This window comes from Cervus canadensis, chromosome 5 (assembly GCF_019320065.1).
Source record: "Cervus canadensis isolate Bull #8, Minnesota chromosome 5, ASM1932006v1, whole genome shotgun sequence".
Classification (NCBI taxonomy): Eukaryota; Metazoa; Chordata; class Mammalia; order Artiodactyla; family Cervidae; genus Cervus; species Cervus canadensis.
This window is the reverse complement of record NC_057390.1, coordinates 96628527-96655153: the sequence shown is the minus strand read 5'-3', so window position 1 is coordinate 96655153 and position 26627 is coordinate 96628527. Positions and strand designations below refer to the sequence as shown.

The window sequence follows — 26627 nt, the reverse complement described above, 5'->3', positions numbered from 1 at the left end:
TGACGCTAAGACACGTGTATTTTAACATCCCCAAAATCAGGACACGCCCCAATGTCATCAGAGCTTTCATTCCCGAGTTGCCCCGGCCAGCTCTCCTTCAGGGCCCTTCAGTAACAACACTGACAAACGTCTGTTGAAACGGACGGCTTCTTCCACCCCGGAGGATCCCCAAACTGGAATGACTGGGTCAAAAGGCACGCACAATTTTTCCAGTTGCTTTTTAATCACACAACACGTGAACACACCCGCATTTTAAAATCCAGCCATGTGTTGCACAAACCCTCCCAGTGCAGTCCCTCCCCAGGGGCAGTCACTCCCAGCAGTTTGGAACACATCCTTCCAGACTCTGGTCTTTGCACGTACGTGCACATTAATACCTAGTACACACATACAACTAATAGATACCACAGTCTATCTTCTACAAAGAGGGTAGCAATGCACACCTCCCTAGCAACAAATGAGTGGGTCAAGGTTTCACCAACCCCGGAATGAATCTTTCTAACATTTTCCAATCTGATAAGTAAAAATCATCCGATGGTTTAAGTAAGTTCTTCCCTAACACACAGAACTCAAAGCTACCAGTCTTTTCCACGACAGTATTCCAGATTCTAGGAGGCCGCCCCTTCCACACTGCCTAATACCCTGAAGTTATAAAAGTACTCCCCTAAGCCTCATATAATATTAGTACACCTTTATTTCATACTACTTAGCTCTGTAACATGTCTGGAATTTATTTATATAACAGGAGGACAATCAGTTTTTTCCCAACCAGTTAGCCAACTCTCCTTACTGTCTGCCCTGACTCACTCAACTAAAATGCTATCTGGGCCAGAAATTAATGTCCCACATACACTTGAAATGTTTTCTGGGCTTCTCTGTTTCACCATTCCAGTTCTGTGGCAAAGCCATGCTGCACCCTGCATTTACTGTAGCTTTATCGTAAGTTTCAAAATCTGGTGAAGATAGTCTTCCCTCATTAAACTGAAAAATTAATCATTTTTGCACATTTTCCTTCCATATTAATTTTTTAAACAAACATCTTTGTCAGTTTTAAAAGCCTGGCTTTCTTTTTGGAATTTCATTAAGTCTGTTTAAGAAAGCTAGATGTTTTAATATATTACATCTTTCTATGCAGATATTTTGTTCTTTGCTTTTTTCAGAGGTGTTGGGTTTTTTTTTAAACACTAGCTGTCCCAGACTCCTTGTATGGCGCCTTATAACACTGTACTTTCCTTCCAAAAAAAATTGTTCTCTCTCTTCCTGTTAAATTTATGCCTAAGTTTTACTGTTTTTTTAATCACAGTATTGAGTGGAATTTTAAATTTTTTCCACTTTTAACTGAATACGGCTACTGACTACTATCATCACTTTTCTGAGTCCTCTTATTCTAATTTTTCATGGACTTTTGCATACTCTAGCCAGAGCATCATTTTTTCTCTTCTAGTTTTCATGCTACAAATTTCATTTTTTGCTGTTTCATTAGCTAGAACCTCACAACAGTGCTGAACGGAGACTGTAGGGGGCGTCTGTGGCTTGGTCCTGGTTTAATGGTTTTAGCCACGTGCAGTTGGTCCATTTACCAGCTTCAGTGGCACCTAGGAGTAGAAATGAGAACTGCAGGATCTCGGGCCCTACTTACAGAATGAGGATCTGCACTTTAACAAGGCTCCCAGGTGTTTCCTGTAGGCTTTCGGGCTAGCGGCACACTGGTCTACATTTCTTTCTTTCTATTTTGATTTTACTTAAAAGAGTTTAGTGACAGGAGTCGCTGTGGCCGTCCAGCGTCTGTGGACCCCTAAATCCCATTTCCTCCTCCTCTTTCGTGACAATCATGCATTTTAGGGTTTGAGAGCCTTAATCTGGGCCAGCCCCGCAGCCTGGACCACGAGGCCACCTCTCAAGCTCCACGCAGCATACTGCCTCTCTTGCTTCTGCATCCGCATCTGAGGGGCTCCGGAAGCATCCCAAGGGTTGAGACGGGACATGATCCTGCTTCAGTTCCCAGTCCTGGTGAGTCCCGGCGCGATGACCAGCACCCAGTGGGCGCTCAGAGAGCCCCCCGGAGCTGTCCACCTTCATGACTCCGCCGGGGTCCCCTCCTCCTCTCCATGCGGGTGGACATCCCCACTCTCCCGTCACCTTTGGCCAGGAAAGACCCAACAGAAATTCCCGCCCTGCTCCAGCCCACGTGCACCAGTCAGACACCACGGCAGCGTGGGCAGAGAACAGCATCCCGGAGGGACAGGAGGGGGGAACCCCAGAGCCCCCGAAGGGACCAGGACCAGCAACCCCCCGAAGCAGCCACGAGACGCTCCGCCCGGCGTGTTGCTGTAAGTCCACTGACCGGACGCCGTGGCCTGGTTTCAGGGCGAGGGGTCAGCAGGAGAGAGAGAGGCTGCCTCCCAGGTTGGGTGGGGGCAACCCAGGAGAGGGGAGGCTGCTCCTCTCAGCTCCCACAGGGAGGGCGAGAGCCAGGCAGCTCGGCCCTGCGGGCACAGGCAGCCAGAGGTGGAAACGTCCTTGCCAGCGGCTCCGAGGAGAGGAGGGCGCTGGTCCCTCGGGGTCAGGCGAAGGCCAGGCTGTGGGGACGCTGGCCCCCGTCCCCCAGCTGGAGCCTCCAGGGCACTGGGGCCCCCTCGGGCCAGGACACTGAGGCCCGGCCACAGGGGTGCCACGGGCCGCAGAGTCCACCGTCTCCCGGCCCCCCGCCCAGGTCCCGTCTGGGTGACAGGCGGCTGCCGGCAGGAATTCACATCCACAGAAGGAGCCTGGCCGAGGACCCGGAGTCGCCGGGGAGCCAGCAGCCCTCAGGGCAGGTAGAGCGCGACCACCACGTAGATGACCCAGCTGGTGGACACGAAGACCCCGAAGAGCAGGCTGAAGAGCACCAGCGAGCGGGCCTTGCGAGAGGCCTCCTGAGCCTGGGCCAGATCTCCCCGGGCCAGGGCCGCGCGGGTCTGCAACGAGACCAGAGGAGTGGTGAGCGGACCCAGACACCCCAGAGCCTGCCCGGCCCCAGCGCACAGACTGGACAGCTGACCCGCGAGGCGGTCAGGGCCTGGTCCAGGCCACGGCTCACGTGGGAGCAGCAGCCATCGAGGCGGTGGCAGCCATCCCGGGCACTGGCCGCGGGCCTGACCCACATCCGCACTCCAGGCCACATCCCTCACCATCCACACAACCCCGATTTCAGTATCATCGTTGGCCCCTCTTTGAAAATGAGGAAACAGAGGCTCAGAGAGGTTAAGCGACCCACACCAGGGTCCCGCAGCTGATGGCGGAGCCAGAACTGACAGGCAGGCAGCAGCCTCCAGAATCGCACCTCTGAGGGCCCGGTCCTCACTCAGCTCCCCCGCCCCGGTCCCGTCTTGCTTATGACCGGGGAGCCTGACCTCCGGGGGACTCAGGTCAGCCTTGAGCAGAAGCCCCAGGGCCTTCCTACTCTTATTAGGACAGTGACATGCCGAGTCCCCCAGGGCTGAGTCAAGGTCAGGAATGGCGGGGAGGGAGGAAGAAGAAAGGGTGTTATCGAGATGGCAGGTGGGTGGATGGTGGATGGACAGACAGGCAGACGGGCGCATTAACGGATGAATGGGGTGGGTGGATGCATAGATGCAGACTAGACAGATGGTGGATGGAGAGGCGGGCAGCGGGTGGATGAGAGGTGGGTAGCTGGGAAGGACAGACAGAGGTGGGTGGGTAGAATAAACGAGCAGATGGACAGATTAAACACAAGCCCCTGCTGCTTCCCTGGTGGTTCCGTGGTAAAGAATCCGCCTGCCAATGCAGGAGACGTGGGTTCGATCCCTGATCTGGGAAGATCCCACAGGCCATGGAGCAACTAAGCCCATGCGCCACAAATACTGGCCCGTGCTCCAGAGCCCGGGAACCATGACTACTGAAGACCATGTGCCCTAGAGCCCGTGCTCCGTAACAAGAGAAGCCCACGCACCTCAACTAGGAGGAGCCCCTGCTCGCTGCAACTAGGGAAAGCCCCAAGCAACAACAAAGACCCAGCAGAGCCCAAATTAAATTATTGTTAAAAAAATCTAAGTTGAAGCACAAGCCCCATGGGATGGGCAGTTCCCTGGGCCTGGATCGTCCACGCCTCAGTGTGAACTGTTTCAGTGGAATCTTCCAGAGCAGATCTTGAGTGGCAGGGGCAGAGACAACAGAGAAGGGGGCCAGGACCCCAGACAACTGGGCACTGATCTCCCAATTCTGCCAGCCTTCTCGGGGGTGGGGGGGAACACGGCGGACCCGGGCACAGCAGGCCGGGAGGCTGCACCAGGGCACCCCCACCCCGCCCTCCTACCTCGTGGGAGTAGACGATGGCGATGAGCCCGGTGAGCAGGCAGCAGAAGAGGGTCGCCAGCACGGACTCCATCATGTAGTCCTTGGGCAGGGGCCTGTGTTCCGCCGGGGCCGGGGCCGGGGCCGGCACGCCCGCCACGGGGCTGTTGTACTGCAGAGGCAGAGGCCACGGCGTGGTAAGGGAGCGGGCCGCAGCCCCCAGACACCGGGGTGAGGACACGGTCGGCGACAGCCATGGAGCTGACACTCCAGCCACCGTCCAGCCTCTCCCAGCCAGGCTGCAGGCCGCCCGGGGCGCAGGGCCCCACTCCTGCCCGCTCAGCACCCCGCCTGTCACACAGCCCCCTGGAGTCCTCCGGTTCTGTCCCCTACAGAACGCTCAGTCCAGGCTGCAGCCCCCAGGATCTCCACGTCCTCCACTGTTCCACACCAGGGGGCGAACCTCAAAGCTCTCCTCCACAGGCAGCCAGGGATTTCCTAGAACTCTATATCAACTCATCGGCTACCAAAGGCCCTGGGGTCTCCCTCACAGCGGAACCCCCACCTCTTCTTATCATCTCCCCAATAAGTTAGACCAACAGCTCTCACTCCCGGGATGCACCAGCCTTGGCATCCCTGCAACGCCTGTGCTGGGCGCTCCTCCTCGCCTCTGCCTGAACTCTCCTGTTCACCCCACAGAACCCAGCTCAAACGACCCGGCCCTTGTGAGGTCGCGCAGGCTCGCCCACGCCCCAGACGGAGGGAGCCCTTTTCTGTTGCGACCCAGGGCACAGCCGCAACCTCTGCAAGGGTGGCTGAGGGAAGGGGGTCCCCACGGGCTGACTCACCACCGGGAAGGTCGCGAAGAGCGGCTGCGCAGCAGGCGCGGGGAAGAGTGGCGCGGGCGGCGGGTACAGGGCCGGGGCGGCGGGCGCCGGCGGGAAGAGCACCGGCGGCGGGAAGGGCGGTGGGTAGAGCAGGTGCTCGGCCTTGGGGTCTGGCGGCGCGTAGGGCGGGGGCTCGCCCACGAAGCCGATGTTGGGCACCCCGCCTGCCGCCGCCTTGGGCATCTGCAGGGCCTCACCCGCGGCCACGGCCTGGGCCTGGGCAGGGGGCGCCGCGGAGGCCTCGGCGGCGGGGTCGCCCGGGGGTCCCTCTGGCGCCGCGGCGTCCCCTCCATCCGCGGCGGCCGCTTCCTCGCTGGGCGGTTGGTCCTCCTCCAGGAGCTGCGGGCGGCGCGGGAGCTGCGGGAGCCCAGGGCGTGCGGGGTCCTCAGGGACCGCGGGGCTGCCACCCCCTTTCGCGTCTGCTCCTGGGAAGAAACAGCAGAGGCAGTGAGCCCCCAAAAGGCTGCTGGCCCAGGGGGGAGTCCTCCTCACAGACCCCAGAAGACAGCCCCTCCGAGGACAGTCACAGTGACCGTGCTGATCCTGACCTGTGAACCCCACACTCAGGCCTCCCCGAGCCTGCGCCCCTGAAGCTCTATCCAAAGGGCAACCAGGGGACACGAAAACGGGGCTCAGAGAGCGGACGTGCCTTCCTGGCAGCCACACAGCCAGTACAGATGGCCAGCGGGATGGAAGGCAGGCCGCACTGCACCTGCGGGGAGGTGGTCCTGGCCCCAGGGCCCTGATGCCTCAGCAGATGGAACCAAGGCAGATGCTTCGGCGCAGGGCAGCCCCCTCATAGGCTGAGACACGTCCAATGGAGCTGGTCTAAGCCAATCAGATTCTCCGCTCTGGAGTCGCTGGACCCTGGCTACCCCACGACCCAGAAAAGCCAGGTCACTGAGGGCCAAGAGCCTATGAGGCAGAGAAGGAACAGACGTGATGAGATGGGGAGGGGAAGGGAGCAGCCAAGAACAGTGGGTGGGAGAGAAGACCACCCAGTAGGCCGAAGGGCTGCCTTCCAGGCTGGGCAGGACCTCCAGCATCCGCTCAATAAACCCTGTGGGTGCCCCCGCGGGCCCCAGAAGTCCTGAAGGTGCCCCCCTGCACCCCCTGAGAGTGTCCTGACCAGCTGAGCCCCTCCAGGCCGCACCTAAATATAAAAGCAAATAATAACAGACCTAAAGAAATTGATAGCAATACAATAATAGGGAACCTTGATATCCACCTTACATCAATGGATAAATCACCCAGATTAAAAAAAATAAATAAGGAAACAGCAACCTTAAAGGACATGTTAGACCAGATAAACTCAAACACATATTATACAGAATATATATCCAAAATAAACAGAATACATATTCTTATCAAGTGTATATGGAACATCCTTCAGGATAATTCATAGTAGGCTACAAAGTAAGCCTTTCTAAACCTTAGAAGATTGAAGTCACACCAAGCATCTTTGCCAACAAGAAATCAACTATAGGAAGAAAACAGGAAAATTCAGAGATTAAACAACATGCTGTTGAACAACCAATGGGTCAAAGAAGAAATCAAAAGAAAAATTTTTTAAAAATACCTTCAGACACATGAAAATGGATAGAACACACCAAAACTTGAGCTGCAGCAAAGCTCATAAAAACAGATGCCTATACAACATCAGAAATCTCATAAATATTCTAAATTTACACCTCAAGGAACTAGAACAAATGATGCCCAAAGCTAGTAGAATTTAGGAAATAACAAAGATCAGAGTAGAAATGGAGACTAAAAAGACAATAGAAAATATTAATAAAACTAAAAGCTGCTTCTTTGAAAAGATAAAGAAAATGGACAAATATTTAGATAGACTAAGAAGAAAAGAAGATTCAAATAAAATTAAAAATGAAAGAGGACACATTTACCAATACCACAGAAATACAGTGGCTCATGACAGACTACTATGACCAATTACATGCCAACAGATTCGACAATCTAGACGACAGATAAATTCCTAGACACATACGGCATACCACACCGAATCACGAAGAAAAAAGACCTGAACAGACTGAGGACTAAACTAAGGAGACCAAATCAGTGATCAAAAACCTGGCAACAAATAGAAGTCTAAGACCAGATGGCTACCAAACACCCAAAGAATTAATACCAATCCTCAAACTCTACAAAAAACTAAAAGAGAGGAGGAAACACTTCCAAACTCATTTTATGAAGCCAACATTACCTTGATACCAAAATCAGAAAAGGATGCTCCAAGAAAAGTGCAAACCAGTATCCCTGATAAACACAGATGTAAAAATCCTCAACAAGGAAATATTAGCAAACAAAATTCAACAATACATTCTGCCCACTACACCATACCCATAAATGAACACAATACCCCAAAATTAACTCAAAATGGATTAAAGACTTGAATGTAAGACCTGAAACCATAAAATTCCCAAAAGAAAACATAGGCAGTAAGCTTCTTGATATTAGTCTTGACAATGACTTTTTTTTTTAGATTTGAAGCCAAAAGCAAAGGCAACTAACGCCACCACACACAAGTTGGAACAACATCAAACTAACAAGTTTCTGCACATCAAGGGAAACCATCAACAAAAGGAACTGGCAACCTACTGAATAGGAGAAAATATTTGCAAATCATGTATTTTATATGGGTTGATATCCAAAGTATATTTTTTTAAAACTCATATAACCCAATAGCAAAAAATAAACCTACAATTAAAAATCGGGCGGAGGATCTGAGCAGACCTTTTCCAAAGACGTACAGAGGGCCAAAAGGGTGCCTTGAAAAGATGCTCAGTCAGGGAAATGCAAATCAAAACCACAATGTGCTATCGCCTCACACCTGTTAGAATGGCTGTCATCAAAAAGCAAAGAAATAACAAGTATTGATGAGGAAGTAGAAAAAAGAAAACCCATGTCCACTATTGGTGGGAATGTAAATTGGTGTGACCACTATGGAAAACAGTATAGAGATTCCTGAAAAAAATTAAAAATAGAACTACTGTAAAAAAAAATAATAATAAAGTTAATCACTCAGTCATGTCCGACTCTTTGTGATCCCATGGACTGTAGCCCACCAGACTCCTCTGTCCATGGGATTCTCCAGGCAAGAATACTGGAATGGGTTGCCATTCCCTTCTCCAGGGGATCTTCCCGACCCAGGGATCAAACCCAGGTCTCCCACGTTGCAGGCAGACTCTTCACTGACTGAGCCACCAAGGAAGCCAAGAACTACTGTATACCTCAACAATTCTAATCTGGGTCTTTGAAGGAAAAAAAAAATTCACTAACTCAAAAACCTATATGCACTCAACATGTTCATTGCAGCATTATTTTCAGTAGTTAAGACATGGAAACAAGCTAAGTGTCCACTGATAGATGAACAGATAAAGAAAATGATATGTGTGTGTGTGTGTAAACATATTAACAAAAATCTTGCCTTGAAATATGTTATACACACTTACAATATTATTCAGCCATTAAGACAGAATGAAATCTTACCATGTGCAATAACGTGGATGGACCTTGAGAGTATTATGTTAAATGAAATAAGTCAGAAAGAGAAATAGTGCATGATCTCATTCAAATGTGGAATCGGGAAAAAACAAACCTGTCAGGAGCCGCCGGGATGCACCCAGTCCGTGACAAGGTCATGGGACGAGAGAGGAACCTGCAAGGCAGCTCTTCCTCACATGGGGCTGCCCCAGGGGCCCAATATGTCCCCTCCGGAGCCGCCGGGACCAGAAGGGAACCTGCAAGGCAGCTCTTCCCCTCGAGGTTGTCCCGGGGGCCTGGTATGTCCCTTTCTTCCTTCTGTCTTACTGTTGTTGGGCTTTCTATTAATTTTTGGAAATATAATAGATAGTAACAAGGCCTCCCTGGAAAAGTCTAAGCCTTTTTGGAAATGCTCATGATTGCTCTGGCTCAGGACACGACCATAAACATCAAGTCAAAAAAGAAAAGGCCGCAGGTATAGTTTGGCTGCTTGCTTAAAAGATTATAATGTTCTAGAATAGAAAAGAGTAGATGCATTTAGATTTAGAAGTAGATATACTGCTTCAGTTTACTTGCTCCTTGGTTGAGAGGGTTTTCACTACTGCTATTTCCTTGCCGCTATTTGTTCATTGTTTCCCTGTCTTTAAACAACATGGGAGATTATGGGTATTTTTGTAGAATTAGAAAATGGGGTACATAGGATTTCAATAGAAGATTTATATTAACCAGCTTCACTGCCATTATCTCACTATTAATAGAGGTGTTTTTGCTGTTTAATAGTTAATCGTTGTAAATTGAGATTTTGTGGTTTCAGGTAAAGAAAAACATCAGGTTTTTCTCATGGTACTATTCTCAGAAATGTCAAACATGTTACTGTGACCCTTCCCATGTATTGTTTTATTGTCCAAAGAATTTACACTATACCTGAGACTTGTGGAACATTGTTTTTGTTAGAGTGAGAATGTTAGGCCATTGAGGCAAGACTATGTACAGGACATTTAAGAATAAACCCTGTAATCGGAAATGTTCTAGATGAATGCATAGGGGAAAAACATGGGAAAGAAAAATATTGACAGAAGCACAAAACAATATCTGATGTAATATGTGGTGACTTAAGGGGGAGGTAATGTTCATTCTATAAAAACTGAGCTTTCCTAAAAATAAAAAAAAGCTACCTCTTCTACACAACCTTCTGTGTGTGTGTCTGCTGTCTGTCTTCCTCACCGACGCCACTCATCCCTTGGGTATACCTGGTCCTGCCGGGGCTGGACCTCGGCACAAACCGAAGTTCATGGATACAGAGAACAGATCCGTGGTTGTCTGAAATGGGGATGGGGTGGGCAAAATCCGTGAAGGGGGTCAAAAGGTATAAATTCAGTTATAAAACAAATAAGTCCTGGAGATGTAGTGTATAGCATGGTGAATCTCTAATAATACTGTAAAGGAGAAAGGGAAAGATATACCCAACTGAATACAGAGTTCCAGAGAACAGCAGGGAGAGATAAGAAAGCCTTCTTAAGTGAACCGTGCAAAGATAGAGAGGAAAACAACAGAATGGGAAAGACTAGAGATCTTTGCAAGAAAATTAGAGATGCCAATGGGACATTTCATAAAAAGATGGGCTCAATAAAGGACAGAAATGGCAAGGATCTAACAGAAGCAGAAAAGATTAAGAAGAGGTGGAAAGAATACACCGAAGAACTGTACAAAAAAGATCCTCATGACCCAGATAACCACCATGGTGTGGCCACTCACCTACAGCCAGACAACCTAGAATGCGAAGTGGGCCTTAGGAAGCTTTACTACAAACAAAGCTGGTGGAGGTGATGGAATTCCAGCTGAGCTATTTCAAATCATAAAAGATGATGCTGTTAAAGTGCTGCACTAAATATGTCAGCAAATTTGGAACTCAGCAATGGCCACAAGACTGCAAACAGTCAGTTTTCATTCCAACCCTAAAGAAGGGCAATGCCAAAGAATAGTCAAACTACTGCACAATTGAGCTCATTTCACATCTAGCAAGGTAATGCTCAAAATCCTTCAAGCTAGGTTTCAGCAGTACATGAACCGAGACCTTCCAGATGTATAATTTGGATTTAGAAAAGGCAGAGGAACCAGAGGTCAAATAGCCAACATCCACTGGATCATAGAGAAAGCAAGGGAATTCCAGAAAATCATCTACTTCTGCTTCATTGACTATGCTAAAACCTTTGACTGTGTGGATCACAACAAACTGTGGAAAATTCTTAAAGTGACAGGAATACCAGACCACCTTACCTACTTCCTGAGAAACCTGTATGCAGGTCAAGAAGCAACAGTTAGAGCCGGACCCATCCAGAAAAATCTGTATTTTAAGATCAACTGACTTGAGACTTTAATTCCATCTGCAAAAATCCCTTCACAGCAATACCTATACTAGTGTTTGGCAGAATAACTAGGGAAGGGAAACATGGGCACCATCTTTAGAGTTCTGCCTACCGCAAGTAAGGCATCCTCAGATGGGAGAAAACTCAGAGGATTCCTTACCAGAGACCTTCAGTAACAGAGAGGTTAAAAAAAGTTCTCTGGGTAGAAAAGAAATAATATCAGAGGTGAACTTGGAACTTGAGAAATAAAGGAAAAACAATAGATGTATAATAATTGCGGTAAATATAAGATAATTTTTTCCTCTTAAGTCCTCTAATGTATGACTGTTGAAAGCCAAAATTATAACATATTATGATGAGTTTGCAATGTGTACACATGAAAAGTATAACACTTATTAAAGTTATAAAAGCTTAATGCATGGGGATGAAGGTAAAGAGATCTATAAATTTACAAGATTCTACACCTTACTGAAAGTGATGCAATACTAATTCTAAGGAGACTGTGAGAAGTTAGGTATGTATTTTAATCCTTAAGCCTCAGACAGGCCTGGAACCTGGGAGCCTTTGCTTCAATGCTTACGCCTGGACACACCTCTCCTCCAACAACAAAATACAAAGAGACCATATGGGACTAAAAATAACTGCACGCATGTGCAGTTAGGGCAAATTCTGGACAAAAAGATACAAAGAGGTTAAAAAAAAAAACCAAACAACCCAACTGCCAGTTTCAAAGAACCTGGGAGCAAAAGCAGAGGGTTGGGAGCAAAAGCATGGTCCTGTGAAGGCCCTCTGCACACACGACCACCTCAGCAGTGGGCAAGCCACATAAGCCACCCCTCCAGCCCGACCCCTGGACACCCCTACCCTCACCCCACATGAGGAACCAGCTTGTTCCCCCTCTTCACAAGTGAGCAAGCAAGGGAACCTGTTACTTGCTCTCACTACCCCATCCCCGCCGCAACAGGACCCTCAGTAAAGCCTTGCCTGAATTTTGTGTCTGACCTCTACTCAATTTCACAGACGAAGGAGGCCAAGATCCCTGGTTGGAACAGCACAACCACTAAAAAAATAACCAGAAACTATGCAGCAAAAACACCAAGAGATAAATTAAAATGGAATACTAAAAAATATTCAAATTAATACCCAACAAAGCTGGGGAGTGGGCACAGCACAGGAGTGAAGGGGGTAGAAACCAGAGGAACAAAACAGAGGCAACAAAGTGAGAACAAGAAAATTAGTCTTAAATATCATATCAACGGGCATCCCTGGTGGCTCAGAAGGTCAAGAATCCACCTGCAATGCGGGAGACTTGGGTTCGATCCCCGGGTCAGGAAGATCCCCTGGAGAAGAGAATGACAACCCACTCCAGTGTTTTGGCCTGGAGAACTCCATGGACAGAGGAGCCTGACAGGCTACAGTCCACAGGGTCTCAAAGAGTTGGACACAACTCAGCAACACATTATGACACATCATGTCAATAATTAAAAAGCATATCAATAATTACAATAAATGCTGATCTAAACTTTCCAATTAAAAATCAGAGATTGACATAACAAATAAAAACCAAGACCTACAAGCAAATAACAACGGACAACACTTAAAACACACAGAGGTGATAAATGGGTAGGAAAAGATAGGCCAAACAAACTAAGCAAAAAAGGCGGGAGTGGGCTCTTTTAATCAGATTAGACAGACGAAGAAGACTCCACGTAGTTCTCTGGTGGCCCCATGGCTAGGACTCGGTGTTTTCACTGCCGTGGGCCTGGGTTCAATCCCTGTTTGGGGAACTAAAATCTCACAAGCTGCATGGTATGGCCAAAACAAACAAAAAATGGAAACAAACAAAAATGTATTACCAGCAATAAAGAGAAACACTAATAATAAAAGGAATAATTTACCAGGAGGACATTAACAATTATAAATGCACATGTACCTAATAGAGCTTCAATTTACATGAAACAGAGTTGGTAGAGTTAAAGAGAAACATGCAAGATGTACAATTATAGAAGATGTTAATACCTTCATCCGCCAGTTGACAGAACCAGACAAACCATCAGTAAGAACACGGACAATCTGAACAATACAATAAAGCATCTTGATCCAGCAGATGTTTATAGAGTATGGTACCCAGCAACTGCAGACACCGTTCTTCTCAAGAACACAATGTATATTTACCAAGAGAGACCACATACTGGGCCATAAAACAAATCAATGTGAAAAGAACTGAAATCATCCCTACTGCATTTACTGACCACTGCAGAATTAGAAACCAATACTAATGATGTATCTAGGAAAATATCAACTATCTGAAAATTAAATAATATACCTTAAAGAATTCATGGACCAAAAATAAAGTCACGAGGTAAACTGAAAAGTGATTCTGAACTGGGTGACCACGAAGAAAGAACACATCAAGGTGTGAGATGCAGAGACGTCCCTGGGGGTCCAGTGGTTAAGAATCCGCCCTGCAATGCGGGGGATACAGATTCCATCCCTGGTGGGGGAAACTAAGGTCCCACGTGCCATGGAGCAACGAAGCCCACGCACCACAGCTAGAAAGTCCGTGTGCCACAACGCAAGATCCCGCAGGCCCCAACCAAGACCCCACGTAGCCAACTAATTTTTTTTTTAAAGACATCGCTAAGAATTACAATACTTTAGCCACCTGATGCGAAGAGTTGACTCATTTGAAAAGACCCCGATGCTGGGAAAGACAGAAGGTGGGAGGAAAGGGGGACGACAGAAGATGAGATGGCTGGATGGCATCACCGACTCAATGGGCATGAGTTTGAGCAAACTCTGGGAGTTGGTGATGGACAGGGAGGCCTGGCGTGCTGCAGTCCATGGGGTCACAAAGAGTCCAGCACGACTGAGCGACTGAACTGAACTGAAGAATTACAAAGGCAAGTCACAGAGTGGAAGAAAATATAACATATCTATCAGACAAAGGGTTCTATCAACACTGTATAAAGAACTCAAACTCAATAATAAGGCAAATATCCCGATAAGAAAGTAGACTAAATACTTGTAAACACTTCCAAGCAGACATTCAAATGCCCAATAAGCACATACAAAGATGCTCCACGTCCTCAGTCATCAGAAATGCCATCAAAGTTAGAAATGCCGGCTTTCCCTGCTGGGTCACTGGTTAAGACGCAGGAGACAAAGGTTCAATCCCTGATCTGGGAAGATCCAAAACGCTACAGAGCAGCTAAGCCACAGCTACTGAGTCTGTGCTTCAGAGCCTGGGAGCAGCAACTACTGAAGTCTGAGCGCCCCAGAGCCTGTGCTCTGCGACGAGAAGCCACCGCAATGAGCAGCCCGCACGCCACGACTAGAGAGTAGCCTCCGCTCGTCGCAACTAGGGGAAAGCCCCTGCAGCAGCGAAGACCCAGCACAGCCAAATAAGTAAAATTGTTTAAAAATTAGAAACGCCAATTAAAGCCACGAGCTATCACCACCCATTAGGACAGCTAAAATTAGAAAAGAAAACCAACCAATGTGACCTTAGCAAGCTTGAGCAAATATGTAGAACAATGGAAACTTTCAAACACTGCAAATAGGAAAATAAAACAGTTAACAACCACTTTGGGAAATAGTTTGACAATGTCTTAAAAAGTTAAACGTATGTACGCTGTTAAGATTTAGCTATTCCACTCCTAGGTATTTACTCAAGAGAAATACAAACAACGTATGACCACACAAATGTTTACAGAAAACTCTGTTTGCAATAGACCCAAACTGGAAACGACCCAGAGCCCACAACCGATGAATGGATAAAGCAACTGTGCTGTGTCCGTACATTGGAACATGTCTGCAGGAGGCACCCTCTATGACCCCTGACCCCCAATACATAATTCTCTCCCCTTGAGTGTCCACCACACTGAGTGACTTTAAAAAAAAAATACACACACACACACACACACTCTGATTTATTTATCTGATGCATTGGGTCATAGTTGCCTCACGGGAGTTCTTTTGTTGTGGCTCACAAACTCTGCGGTACACTGGCTCCAGAGCACGCAGGCTCAGTAGCTGCACGTGAGGTCTCAGTTTCCCCACCAGGGATCAAACCCATGTCTCCCACTTTGCAAGGCAGACTCGTCACCGCTGGACCATCACGCAAGTCCCTGCATGCGTGCTCAGTCCTTTCCGTCGAGTCCGACTCCTTTCAATCCCATGGACTGCAGCCCTCCAGGCTCCTCTGTCCATGGAGATTCTCCAGGCAAGAATCCGGGAGTGAGTTGCCATTTCCTTCTCCAGGGGATCTTCCTGACCCAGGGATTGAACCCGCCATCTATTCCGTCTCCTGCATTGCAAGTGGGTTCTTTACCACTAGCGCCACCTGGGAAGCCCCTGCATGACTTCCAGTGAAGAGACTAGGCAGCAGGGATGCGGTCGCTTCTGAGATTATGTTTTAAAAAGTTCCTGCCTTCTTGACAGTTGCCTTGTGTCTCTGGTGACTCCAGAAGGAAATGAGCCATGATGGAAGAGGCCCACGTGACATGGCAGGATGCTGAGGCCCTCGTCCAACAGCCGACCACCCACGAGGCGCCGAAACCTGCGGACCACCAGCTGAGATTGCAGGCAGCCCTTCAGCCTCTGCTGAGTCTTGGGGTGACTGTATCCTAGCTGATGACTTGACTACAACCTCAGGAGACACTCAAGACACAGGCACCCCGCCCAGCCACACCAGACTGCGCGGCAATAAATACGGATTCTTTAAAATGTGGCTTCTTTAAATGCTGGGGACTTCCCTGGTGGCATAGTGGATAGGAGTCCGCCTGCCAATGCAGAGGACACGGGTTTGATCGCTGCTCTGGGAAGATTTCACGTGCCGCCCGTGCAAGCCCGCGTACCACAACTTCTGAGCCTGTGCTCTAGAGCCTGGGAGCCACAGCTATTGAAGCCCACACACCCTAGAGCCGCTGCTCGGCAATGAGAAGGCACTGCAATGAGAAGACTGCACCGCGATGACGAGCAGCCCCTGCTCTCCGCAACCAGGGAAAAGCCCTCCTAGCGAGACGACCCGGTGCAGCCAAAAAATAAGTAAACACATAAATAAAATTGTATTAAAAAAAAAAACACCCAAGTGTTGAGAGCACAGATCTTCCTCGACTCACAATGGGGCTTATATCCTGATAAATCCATCAAAAGTTAAAAATATTGTTAAGTCAAAAATGCACTTAGGGGAATTCCCTGGTGGCCCAGTGAATAGGATTCTGCACTTTCACTCCCGAGGACATGGGTTCTATCCCTGGTCGAGAAACTAAGATCCCATAAACCATGCAGTTGGGGCGGGGGGGGGGGGTGTATTTAGTACACTGACCTCCAGAGCATCATAGCCTTAGACCAGCCTGCTTTAAATCTGCTCAGAACACTTACAGCAGCTACAGTTGGGCAAAACAACACAAAGCCTATTTGACAGTCAAGTGCCTGAGTATCTCCTGTCACTTACGGAACACTGTAAAGTGAAAAATAGAATGGCTGAGTGGGTACAGAATGGCTGCAATGTGCCCTCGTGATTCAGTGGGTGACGGGGCGCCACGGCCCTGCCACCGCCCAGCATTGTGACGGAGAAGCAGACTGCATGCTGCCAGGGCGGCGGAGATCGGAATTCAAATCGCAAAGTCAAGTTTCTACCAAATGCACATCACCTTCACACGACTGTAAAGTTGAAAACCAGACCACTGAACCATCTGTAATTTGTAGTTGGGGACCACCTGTAATTTAACAGTTACAACTCCTCAGCAGTAAAAAGGAATGAACTCTGGATGTGCACAGAAGCCCACGTGGATGGATCCCTAAATCATTAAGCCACGGACAAGCAGCCAATCAAAGAATGTCCAGGCTATATGATTCCATGTATATAAAATCCTAGAATAATGTGCCATTGAGATGGACAGAGAGCCACTCATAACTGCAAGAAGGGATAACCAGGGGCACAAGGAAACTTTTGGGGGTGAAGAAGATTGTTATTTTGATGTACTGATTGCTGAAGAGATGCACAATATGTCAAAACTGATCAAAACGCACATTTTAAATACGGGCAGCTTGGTGTACTTCAATTATACCCCAAATAAAGTGATGGCATTCTTTAAAGAAAAAAACATGCTTTTGAACACTTGCACAATGGGGCTTGCTCTCTCTCACCGCTGGGAATCCTTCTGCCACCCACTGGGCTGGCCCCAAGGAGGAGAATGGGGGCACCCACAGACAATGCCTTGCCAGCCCCGAGACCACTCAGGCCCAGGGAGCCGGCCCCACCCTGCAGACCCACACAATCCTGACCACACACGCCTGCTGCATTAGACCACTAAGTTCTGAGCTGGTTTGTTCCGCAACAAAAGCCAGCTGACAACTGATACAGAAGCTTTCCTCTGGGAGCAGTGGAAGGACCGGGATGAGGGCAGGAGAGTGGGGGGCAGGCAGAGGCTGAATAAAGGGGGAGGCCGCAGTGGCCCGAGCCAGAAAGGCGGCTGAGGGCCAGACGGGTATAGGCAAGTTGGGGGGCTGGTGGGTACCGTGGGGGTGCACCCAGCCCGACCGCATCCAGAGGGGAGGAGGAGAAGTAAGCTGGCAAGAGTGACAAGGCACAGAACGCACGCCTCTTTTCCCTCCTCCCTCAGTGCCTGGGGCAGAGCTGGGCCCCAGATGTGGCATCCCAGATATGGGATGAGGGTCTTTTTTTTTCCAACAGTGCCACTCAACTTACAGGATCTCAGTTCCCTGGCCAGGGATTGAACCCGGGCCCCAGCCGTGAAAGTGTGGAGTCCTAACCACTGGACCGCCAGGGAGGTCCCTGGATGAAGGTCTCCGTCACGACCAGGAGCTCGGGCTCACTGGCCATACTGCCTGGGCTGCTTCCCCTCCCGGCACCTCCTCGGTTTCCTCGTCCTTAAAATGTGGACACCACCGCCTCTCGGGGTCATCGTGGGAATGCGATGAGTGTGCGGGTGGGCAGTGCTTGGACCCTCAACTAAGATGGGCTCTGTGATCTGAGGTTAGGAAGCAGCTGGAAGAAACTGGAAAGGTATTCTGGCCAGTCTGAGGAATCTGCAAGAGGCAGGGAAATGAAAACCATCGAGAAATGAGGTCACACAACATCAGCAAGACCTGTGACTTCTGAGCTTGACCCAGAGAGCTGGGCTCTTCCAGAAGGATCTGGGGCGGGGGGGGGGGGGCGCTTCAGGGATGTTGATCTATTGGAGGGCCGGGCTGGCCCAAATATCCCTGGGGGAGGCACCAGGGCAGCTCCCAACCTCACCCACCCCGCCAAGGGCTGGAGGTTTTAAATAATCAAGGCAACGACAACAAAAGGGACACTGTGACGAAGACGAGAAGCCGCCTTTACTGTCCACACCAGAGGGCTGTCCTCTCAGCCCAGGGGTCACTGGCTGGCTGACTTACCAAGCTCTGAGCCAAAATCCACCTCCCCTGGTACACAAAGCCCCCAAACCACCTTCTGAATACGCGACTAGGTGGAGGCACCCAGCCAGCCAGCCATTCAGTCCCACACATTGTCACTGGGCAACTCCAGTGGACTGTGTTCTAGGCTCAGAAATACAACTCGGGATGGACGGAGAGATGATCACACTCGGTGAGTAAGTCAGACAGAGACAAATATCATATATCACTTACATGTGGAATCTAAAAAATGATACAAATGGACTTATTTACAAAAACAGACAACAAACAGAAAGTGACTCACAGACTTAGAAAACAAACTTGTTATTCCCAAAGGGGAATTGGGGGTGGGGATAAATTAGGAGTTTGGGATTAGCAGATACAAACTACTAATATATAAAATAGATAAACAATAAGGACCTATAGCACAGGGAACTAAAGTCAGTATCTTGTAAAAACCTATAAAGGAAAAGAATCTGAAAAAGAGCGGATATATACCTGAATTACACCTGAAACTAACAACACAGGAAATCGACCATACTTGAGAAAAAAATACAATTTTGTACAACAAATCCTACCAAAATACCATCATTTCAGCAAGGTTAGGTGCCTGTACGGCTGCTAAGTAGATGAAGCTTTGCCACGAAGATGTTCAAATGAGCAGCTACTGTTTTGAAGCATTTGTCAGGTGCCAGGCCCTGAGAATAATTACCTCGGCAGTGACCCTGAGCCAGGGTGATCCAGTGGTTAATAAGAATCTGCCTTGCAACGCAGGGCTTGCACGTTCAATCCCAGGTCAGGGAACTAGATTCCGCATGCCACCACAGGGCAACTATCTGGGCCTGCCACCACCACTAGAGAGAGCTGGCACCCCACAACTAGAAAGGCATAGCATCCCCTCCTCCCCCAGCCACAACGAGAGAGCCCAGGCGCCTGCAAGGAGAGCCCCGGCACAAGGAAGACCCAGCGCAGCCAAAAAAAATTTTTTTGAGTGTCTCAGTTATCTTTAAAGAAAAAAAAAAAAAAGAGCCAGCTTTGTCATCTGTGCGAACTTAAGAGATTTAAACTCCCCATCCTCCCTTCCCTCACGTGTAAATGGGGACAAGAACAGTAAAAGGATCGTTTAAAGATAACACTAGGGGACACATGGCCAGGCTCTGTTTTGAGAGCCTCCTACAGGAGTGTCCCAGGGGAGCCCCAGGTGGGCCTCATTCTCTGAGGTTCACAGCCAGTAACCTGAACCTACCCACCCCGCGAATTCGGGCACCGAGCGCCCCGCGGAGACGCCAGCCCCTGCCCCAGTTATCATAACAAAAACCGCAGCTGTCCCGGGCGGCCTGGACAAATACCTGGCCCGATGGCGCGGAGATAGAGCTGCAGAGTAAATACATTTGCTGGCGGGGCTGCCGCGCCGCGGCCTCAGGTTCTCGAGTTCTTGACACCCGAGCCTCGCCGGGACATTCCAGCCAGAAGTGGGGGTGGCGGGAGCCGGGTGGGAGGTGCTCGAAGGTGGGGAAGAGGTCGCTTCCTGGAGGTCTGGGGTGGCGGCGGCAGATAGGGCCAGGCGGGCCCGGTCCCTCTTGGCTGCAGCAACCCCCTGGGAGCCCCTTGCAGAAGAGACCTAGGGGCGCCCCCGCCCCAGGTTGGTGGTTGGGGGGGGGGGCGGTTGTTAGGCCGGCCGCACCGTCCGCGGCTCCGGTCCCCCCGCCGTCACCAGCAGCCCCTGGCTCGCCAGCTTGGGACTCCCGAGGTTGGGGCCGGGGCCGGGGGATTCTCGGATCAGCGCGCCCCCCGCCCCCAGTGCTGGCTGCGCCGCGGACGCCAAAGTTGCGGGGCCTTCCCGCGCCCCCACCCAGTCCGTCTAGCTCTCTTAGCTCGCGCTCCCGTCCCGCTCCCCTCGGTCCCTGCTTCAGTCTGCTGGGGCTCTCCCCATCTCTCCACGTCTCTGCCCCCCACCCCGCCAGGGTCGCCCCTCCCCCGCTCCAAAGACTTCAGCCTGACCGGAGGGGCGAAGAAAGTTACTAGAGGAAGGACGGGGCGTGGGGGTTGGGGGAACACGACCCCCCAGATCGCCACTGCAGGGGCATCTGCTGCCCGCCCAGGGGCCAAGCCGAGGGTGCCCCGCCCCAGCTCTCCCGCGGGGGCGCCCGCCCTGCGGAGGGGGGCACGGCCAAGGTCCCCGAACTTCCCGCGGCAGCCGCCGGTTCCCCCAGCCCCGGGCGGCAGGGAGAGGCGTCCCAGAGCAGGGCCAGGTTGGGACCCCGCGGAGCCAGCCTCGGGGCCCGGGGTGAGGGTCGTCCCCGCCTTCCCCGGGACCGCCGCCCTTACCTGCGTCCATGGCGCGACCAGCCCGGCTGCACGCCTCCCGCCGCCGCCGTCGGGCCCGGCTCCGCTCTCGCGGACCGCTCGGGTTTCCTGGTGCGCGCTGCGCGGCCGGTTAATCATTGACCGCGGGACTGCCCGCGGCTGGGTCAACAGGTGGCTCCTCGCGCGCCCCGGCCGCTGGGGCCCGAACCCAGGCGGCCTGGCCGCCTCCGCAGGACCCGCGCCCGGCCGGCCCCGGGGAAGCGGGCCGAGTCGGAGGCGGGTGGGAGGAGGGGCGCAGCCCAGGCCCAGCTGGGAACGGTTGGAGGCGGCGGCGGTGAAGGAGCGCGGGAGACCGGCCGGCCAGAGAGCCCAGCGGATGCCCTGGTGGCCGACAAGAGCCTTGCGGGTCCGAGGAGTGCCCAGTCTCCCCTTCTGTGTCTCCCAGCAAGGGAAGCCAGCAGTGCAGATTTTCATATGAAGTCTCCTGGGGTTTAAAACAATGCGTGTGACACTTCTGTTCCCTGAGACTTGCCAGATTGGAGAATTCAAAGCAGGTCTACTCCAAACATCCAGAAATGCTAGATAAACTACACCCACAAGCCAGACAGCAATTTCAATTCCTAGCTGAGCTCCCAAGATGGGAAGAGAGATCCCTGGAACCAAGGAGGAGGAGGCAAACCCTGAAGATGGGAAACCCTGAAGGACCAAGGAGGGTGGTTTCTGTCTGTGCCCTGTAGTGGACTAGTGGCCTCAGTGATCTGTCATTATTAGTGAAAAGTCGCTCAGTCCTGTCTGACTCTTTGTGACCCCATGGACTGTATAGTCCATGGAATTCTCCAGGCCAGAATACTGGAACGGGTGAAGTCATTCCCTTCTCCAGGGGATCTTCCCAACCCAGGTTCGAACTTAGGTCTCTTGCATTGCAGGCAGATTCCTTACCAGCTGAGCCGCAAGGGAAGCCCAAGAATACTGGAGTGGGTAGCCTATCCCTTCTCCAGGGAATCGTCCCGACCCAGGAATTGAACCGGGGTCTCCTGCATTGCAGGCGGATTCCTTACCCGCTGAACTACCAGGGAAGTGGTCTACGGCTTGAGTTTTACACACAGATGCTCTCCCTGCGTTGGCAGTGTGGAGTCTTAACCACAGGATCACCGGGGGAGTCCCTGCAAAATGTGTCAAGTCTTTACTTTTCGCAGTTAGAATTTTCACCTGGTCCTTTTAAAATCTGTACATTTTTCATAATGTATTTTCTGTGGTGATGCAAAAAAAAATAGAGACATCACTTTGCTGACAAAGGTCCGTATAGTCAAAGCTATGGTTTTTCCAGTAGTCATATACGTATGTGAGAGTTGGACCACAAAGAAGGCTGGACACTGAAGGATTGATGCTTTCGAATTGTGGTGCTAGAGAAGATTCTTTAGAGTCCCTTGGACTGCAAGATCAAACCAGTCAATCCTAAAGGAAATCAGCCCTGAATATACATTGGAAGGGTTGATGCTGAAGCTCCAATACTTTGGCCACCTGATATGAAGAATCAACTCACTGGAAAAGACCCTGATGCAGGGAAAGACTGAAGGCAAAAGAAGGGGTCAGCAAAAGATGAGATGGTTAGCTAGCATCACCACTTCCATGACTCAGTGGACATGAATTTGAGCACACTCTGGGAGATAGTGAAGGACAGAAAAGCCTGATATGCTGCAGTCCATGGGGTCGCGAAGAGTTGGACACGACTGAGCGACTAAACAACAAGTCTCTAGTCCATGTGCTTTCTCCTCAAATGGTTTTTGAAACTTTTTATTGGAAAGTAATTTCAAACTCAGAGACCCCATGGACTGCAGCACACCAGACTTTCCTGTCTTCTCTAGTGTGTTTTTTTTTGGCCAGGACAGAATCTAGGCCAAGATTACATGCTGCATTTGGTTGCCATGTTTGCAAACACTTGTATAGACCTGGTTTTAAATTCTTTTCAAATTGTGGTAATATGTCTAGTTTCTCAGATACGAATCGGCCCATTTGCCGCACCTGCTATTGTACAAGAGGCAGGTCTCCTCGCGGGCCTCCGCATCATCACGAGCTCACGGTCAGCAGAAGTAAACTTCCAAAGGTGCCCTGCGTGAGCCACATGTGCGCCTGCAACACGAGTCAGGTGGCTCCTCCAGCGAACCATCTTTTGTTTCTCCACTTGGCATTTCTGCACCACGTGGAAGGCCCGTTCCACTTCCTGCGGGAGGACTCTGCCAGAGTCATTGGGGTAGTGGCTTGCTTCAGTCTCACAAAAGCACCAGTCCCTTTCAGTCTCCAGCCATATGCAGAGGGCCAGTTCTAGAACCTGCTACCGTGCGTGGGGCTGTGACTCTGACTCCCAGCCCCCAAGGCACAACTGGGTTCTGGCCCTGTCATGGGCAACTCTGCTTCAACCATTGGCAATGAGAGCCTTCTCCCAAGGCCTGGATACCGTATTTCCCTTTCTTGTCTTGGCGGACAACGCCTTCCTCCATGTCTGGAGCGTGTATGTGTGTGAGCGTGCTGTCTCGGCTCTCTTGACTGGAGGTCCATTGGCAGCCACAAGCCTTGGGTGAACCATGTCATCTCTCTGCTTCTCAATTTCCCCATCAAGAAAATGGGTTTGTTAAAATAAAAAACAAATGAAGGCCAGCCTTGAACGTTCCCTGGGTAGACAAAACCAGTTTTGTAACCAAGCAGGACCCTATGGGGCCTTCCCAGAACAGACCCCAACCCCCCCCCCCGCCATGTCCTCCACCTGCCTCTTGTCTGCAGAAAAACCACTAGCATCCTAGGCCTTCCCCAAGTCCTATGTGAGTGAAAGTCGCTCAGTTGTGTCCAACTCTTTGCCACCGCATGGACTGTACAGTCTATGGAATTCTCCAGGTTAGAATACTGGAGTGGGTAGCCTTTCCCTTCTCCAGGGGATCTTCCCAACTCAGGGAGCAAACCCAGGTCTCCCAATTACAGGCGGATTCTTTACCAGCTGAGCCACAAGGGAACCCCAAGTTCTAAAGAGTACATTAAATCAGAGAAGTGAGAAAATGCAGAAAGAAAAACAGTCAAGCAAGACAAAATAATAGTTTAGCTATTAAAGTCAAGGACCTTTAGTTCCTCCTCCAGGGCTATAGTTAACATTCTGAGCTGTGTCCTTTGAGCTGTTTTGCAGATACCCAAATCCCCACCAGGTGGAAGAAGTTAACTGTCTGCTGCCCATGAGCACACAGACTCCAGGCCAGTTAGAACTGGCAGGTTGATGCTGTTGACTCCTGATACCTCACCGCCAACCAATCAGAAGAATGTCGGAGTGCTGATCACGCATCGCACGACCCCCTCCCTCAACCCTGTCTTTAAAAACCCTTCCCTGAAAGCCTTTGGGGAGTTCAGGACTTTTAAGCACTGCTTGTCCTGGATTTCTTGCTTGGCACCTGCAATAAACGCTCCATTTTCCTTCACCACAACCTGGTGTCAGTAGATTGGCTTTGTTACGTTCAGACAAACAGACTCAGGTTTGGTTTGGTGACAGTTCAGCCACACAAACAAAATTTAATGTAGCTTATTTTGCAAGAGTAGCTTGACTGGGGTCATTCCTTCCTTCTGCCTCTGGAAATCATAAGCATAGCTGAAACTGTTTCCCAGAATTGGTGTGAAGGAACCAATTCCCTATCACTTAAGAAAATCCCAACATTATTAATATAACCAATCACAGCAAAGAATACAGCCTCTCACCGTCTGAGCTGCTTTATAATAACACACCCTGAGCCTTATTCTGTGTTACGCTTTGCGAGCTCTTTGTTCAAGAACTGTCTTTTGCACAATCAATTTTTACTATTAACAGTTACCACTTCAACTATTCATGGGCTCCCATGTGGTGCAATGATAAAGAATCCACCTACCGATGCAAGAGACACAGGTTTGATGCCTGGGTCAGGAAGATCCCCTGGAGTAGGAAATGGCAACCCACTCCAGTACTCTTGCCTGGGAAATCCCGTGGACAGAGGAGCCTGGAGGGCTACAGTCCACAGGGTCACGAAGAGCTGGACACGCTGAGCAGGCGCACACACACACACGCTTTTAATGATTCGTGGGTTTATTCCTGCTATTTCTGCAGTTTTGACAGGTTGTATAAAGCCTTACTCCTATTCAAGATATATAACCAAACCTTGTTTAACTTTGCACTATCTAGCTGCGGCCAAATCAGATCAGAAAAGCAAATACCAGAATACAATACCACGGTTTTCCTCGGGTGAGGGGTTATGGTTGATTTTAGTTTTGTGTGCATGTTTGTGTGTATATATTTTGTGAGCATGGGTTACACCTGGGATTGGGAAACTAGCAATAAATACTCTTAAAATGTCAAGCACCTGGTCACAAGTGCTGAGCACCAACTTGTGTTCAACAAAAGCTTAAAGACCTAAGCGGGGATGAACCGACAATTTTTGCAGGCAGTGGGGCTGGCTAAGGGGATGGGGGAGAAGGGCCACGTTGGAAAGCTATGTTTCCTGTGTTCCTGTGAACTTGACCTGGTGGGGCAATGGTGAAGATGGGGGCAAGAATCCCAGAGTTCTGCCTCACCTGGTTCTGAGAAAACCGAGGCTGAGTCTCAACCCCACTGTTCATTCAGCAACGACAGATGCTTCCTGCACATGGCAGAGCCGGCCAAACAAGCAGCCACAGCCCTGCCCTCACTGGGCTCATGGCTCAGCTCTAGAGACAAACATCAAGCAGGTGACTGCAAAACCTGCTCCATAGTTGCGGTTGTGGTCCATGCTTTCCACGGAGAACATCGAGGAGCTGGCCTGGTCCAGCTGTGGGAGAGGACCAGGGCATGCTGGGAAGAGTCAGCCGGGCAGAGGGCGGGGTGGGAGGTCTGGGAGGGCGTGTGGGCCTGGGGCTTGGTGGGAGCATGTACGGTTAGATGAGAGCTGGTTGGGGGTGGGCTGGTTTGCTTGTGAAAGATGGGCTCCCTTTGCTGTCCCTCACCAGTGGCTAGCCTTGTGCCAGAGCAACAAGAATACCAAAAATAAGGACTTCCTGGTGGTCCAGTGGCTAAGACTCTTGAGTTCTCAATGCAGGGGGCCCAGGTTCAATCCCTGGTCAGGGAACTAGATCCCACATGCCACAACAAAGATCAAAGATCCTGAGTGCCACAACTAAGACTGGCACAGTCAAATGAATAAATATTAAAAAAGAGAAGAAGGGACTACCAGTGGTTCCAACTCTGAGCAGCCAACACAGGGGCTGTGGCTTTGATCCCTGGTTGGGGAACTAGGATCCCACATGCCATGCAGCGTGGCCAAAAGATAATAATAATAATAATAATTTTTTTTAAAAGAAGAATACAAAAAATAACGGAAATTCCCTGGCAGGCCAGTGGTTAGGACTCTGAGCTTTCACAGCCAAGGGCCAGGGTTCAATCCCTGGTCAGGGAACTAAGATCCTAACCTGTACAGCATGCCCCCCTCCCCAAAAAAAGTGTCAGTATTAAATATATACAAATATACACACACAAAAATAGGCTTCCCAGGTGGCACTAGCAGTAAAAATCCTTCTGCCAATGCAGGAGACGTGGGTTCCATCCCTGGGTGTGGAAGATCCCCTGGAGGAGGAAATGGCAGCCCACTTCAGTATTCTTGCCTGGAAAATTCTACGGGCAGGGGAGCCTGGTGGGCTACAGTCCATGAGGTTGCAAAGAGTCGGACACGACTGAGCACACATGCACATACAAAAAATATAGTTAACATAGCTGGCCCTGTGAGAAACAGATGCCAAATAGGCCAGTGCAGAGATGAAGAAAACAGAACTGGCACCTCCTCAGAGCCGGGCCTTATGCCAGGCCCTCTGTGTGCCTTGAGCATGGCAG

General features: G+C 50.2%; 1 protein-coding gene across 1 annotated transcript; it reads right to left on the bottom strand.

Annotated features, from left to right (window-relative positions):
• Positions 1-204: 204 nt before the first annotated feature.
• PRRT1B (proline rich transmembrane protein 1B) lies at positions 205-20877 on the bottom strand. The gene is made up of 4 exons (XM_043469893.1): positions 20783-20877; positions 5142-5605; positions 4316-4465; positions 205-2957 (listed from the first exon to the last, which is right to left on the bottom strand). The coding sequence occupies exons 1-4, from the start codon at positions 20790-20792 to the stop codon at positions 2808-2810; spliced, it is 774 nt and encodes a 257-aa protein (XP_043325828.1). The 5' UTR covers positions 20793-20877; the 3' UTR covers positions 205-2807.
• Between the last annotated feature and the right edge of the window lie 5750 nt (positions 20878-26627).

Bases quoted from the DNA above. Each gene is read 5' to 3' on its own strand.
- PRRT1B (XM_043469893.1), bottom strand. The intron at 4,466-5,141 runs GTGAGTCAGCCC...CTGCCTCTGCAG, and splicing joins TCTTCGCGACCTTCCCGGTG to TACAACAGCCCCGTGGCGGG. The intron at 2,958-4,315 runs GTAGGAGGGCGG...GTCTCGTTGCAG, and splicing joins CCATCGTCTACTCCCACGAG to ACCCGCGCGGCCCTGGCCCG.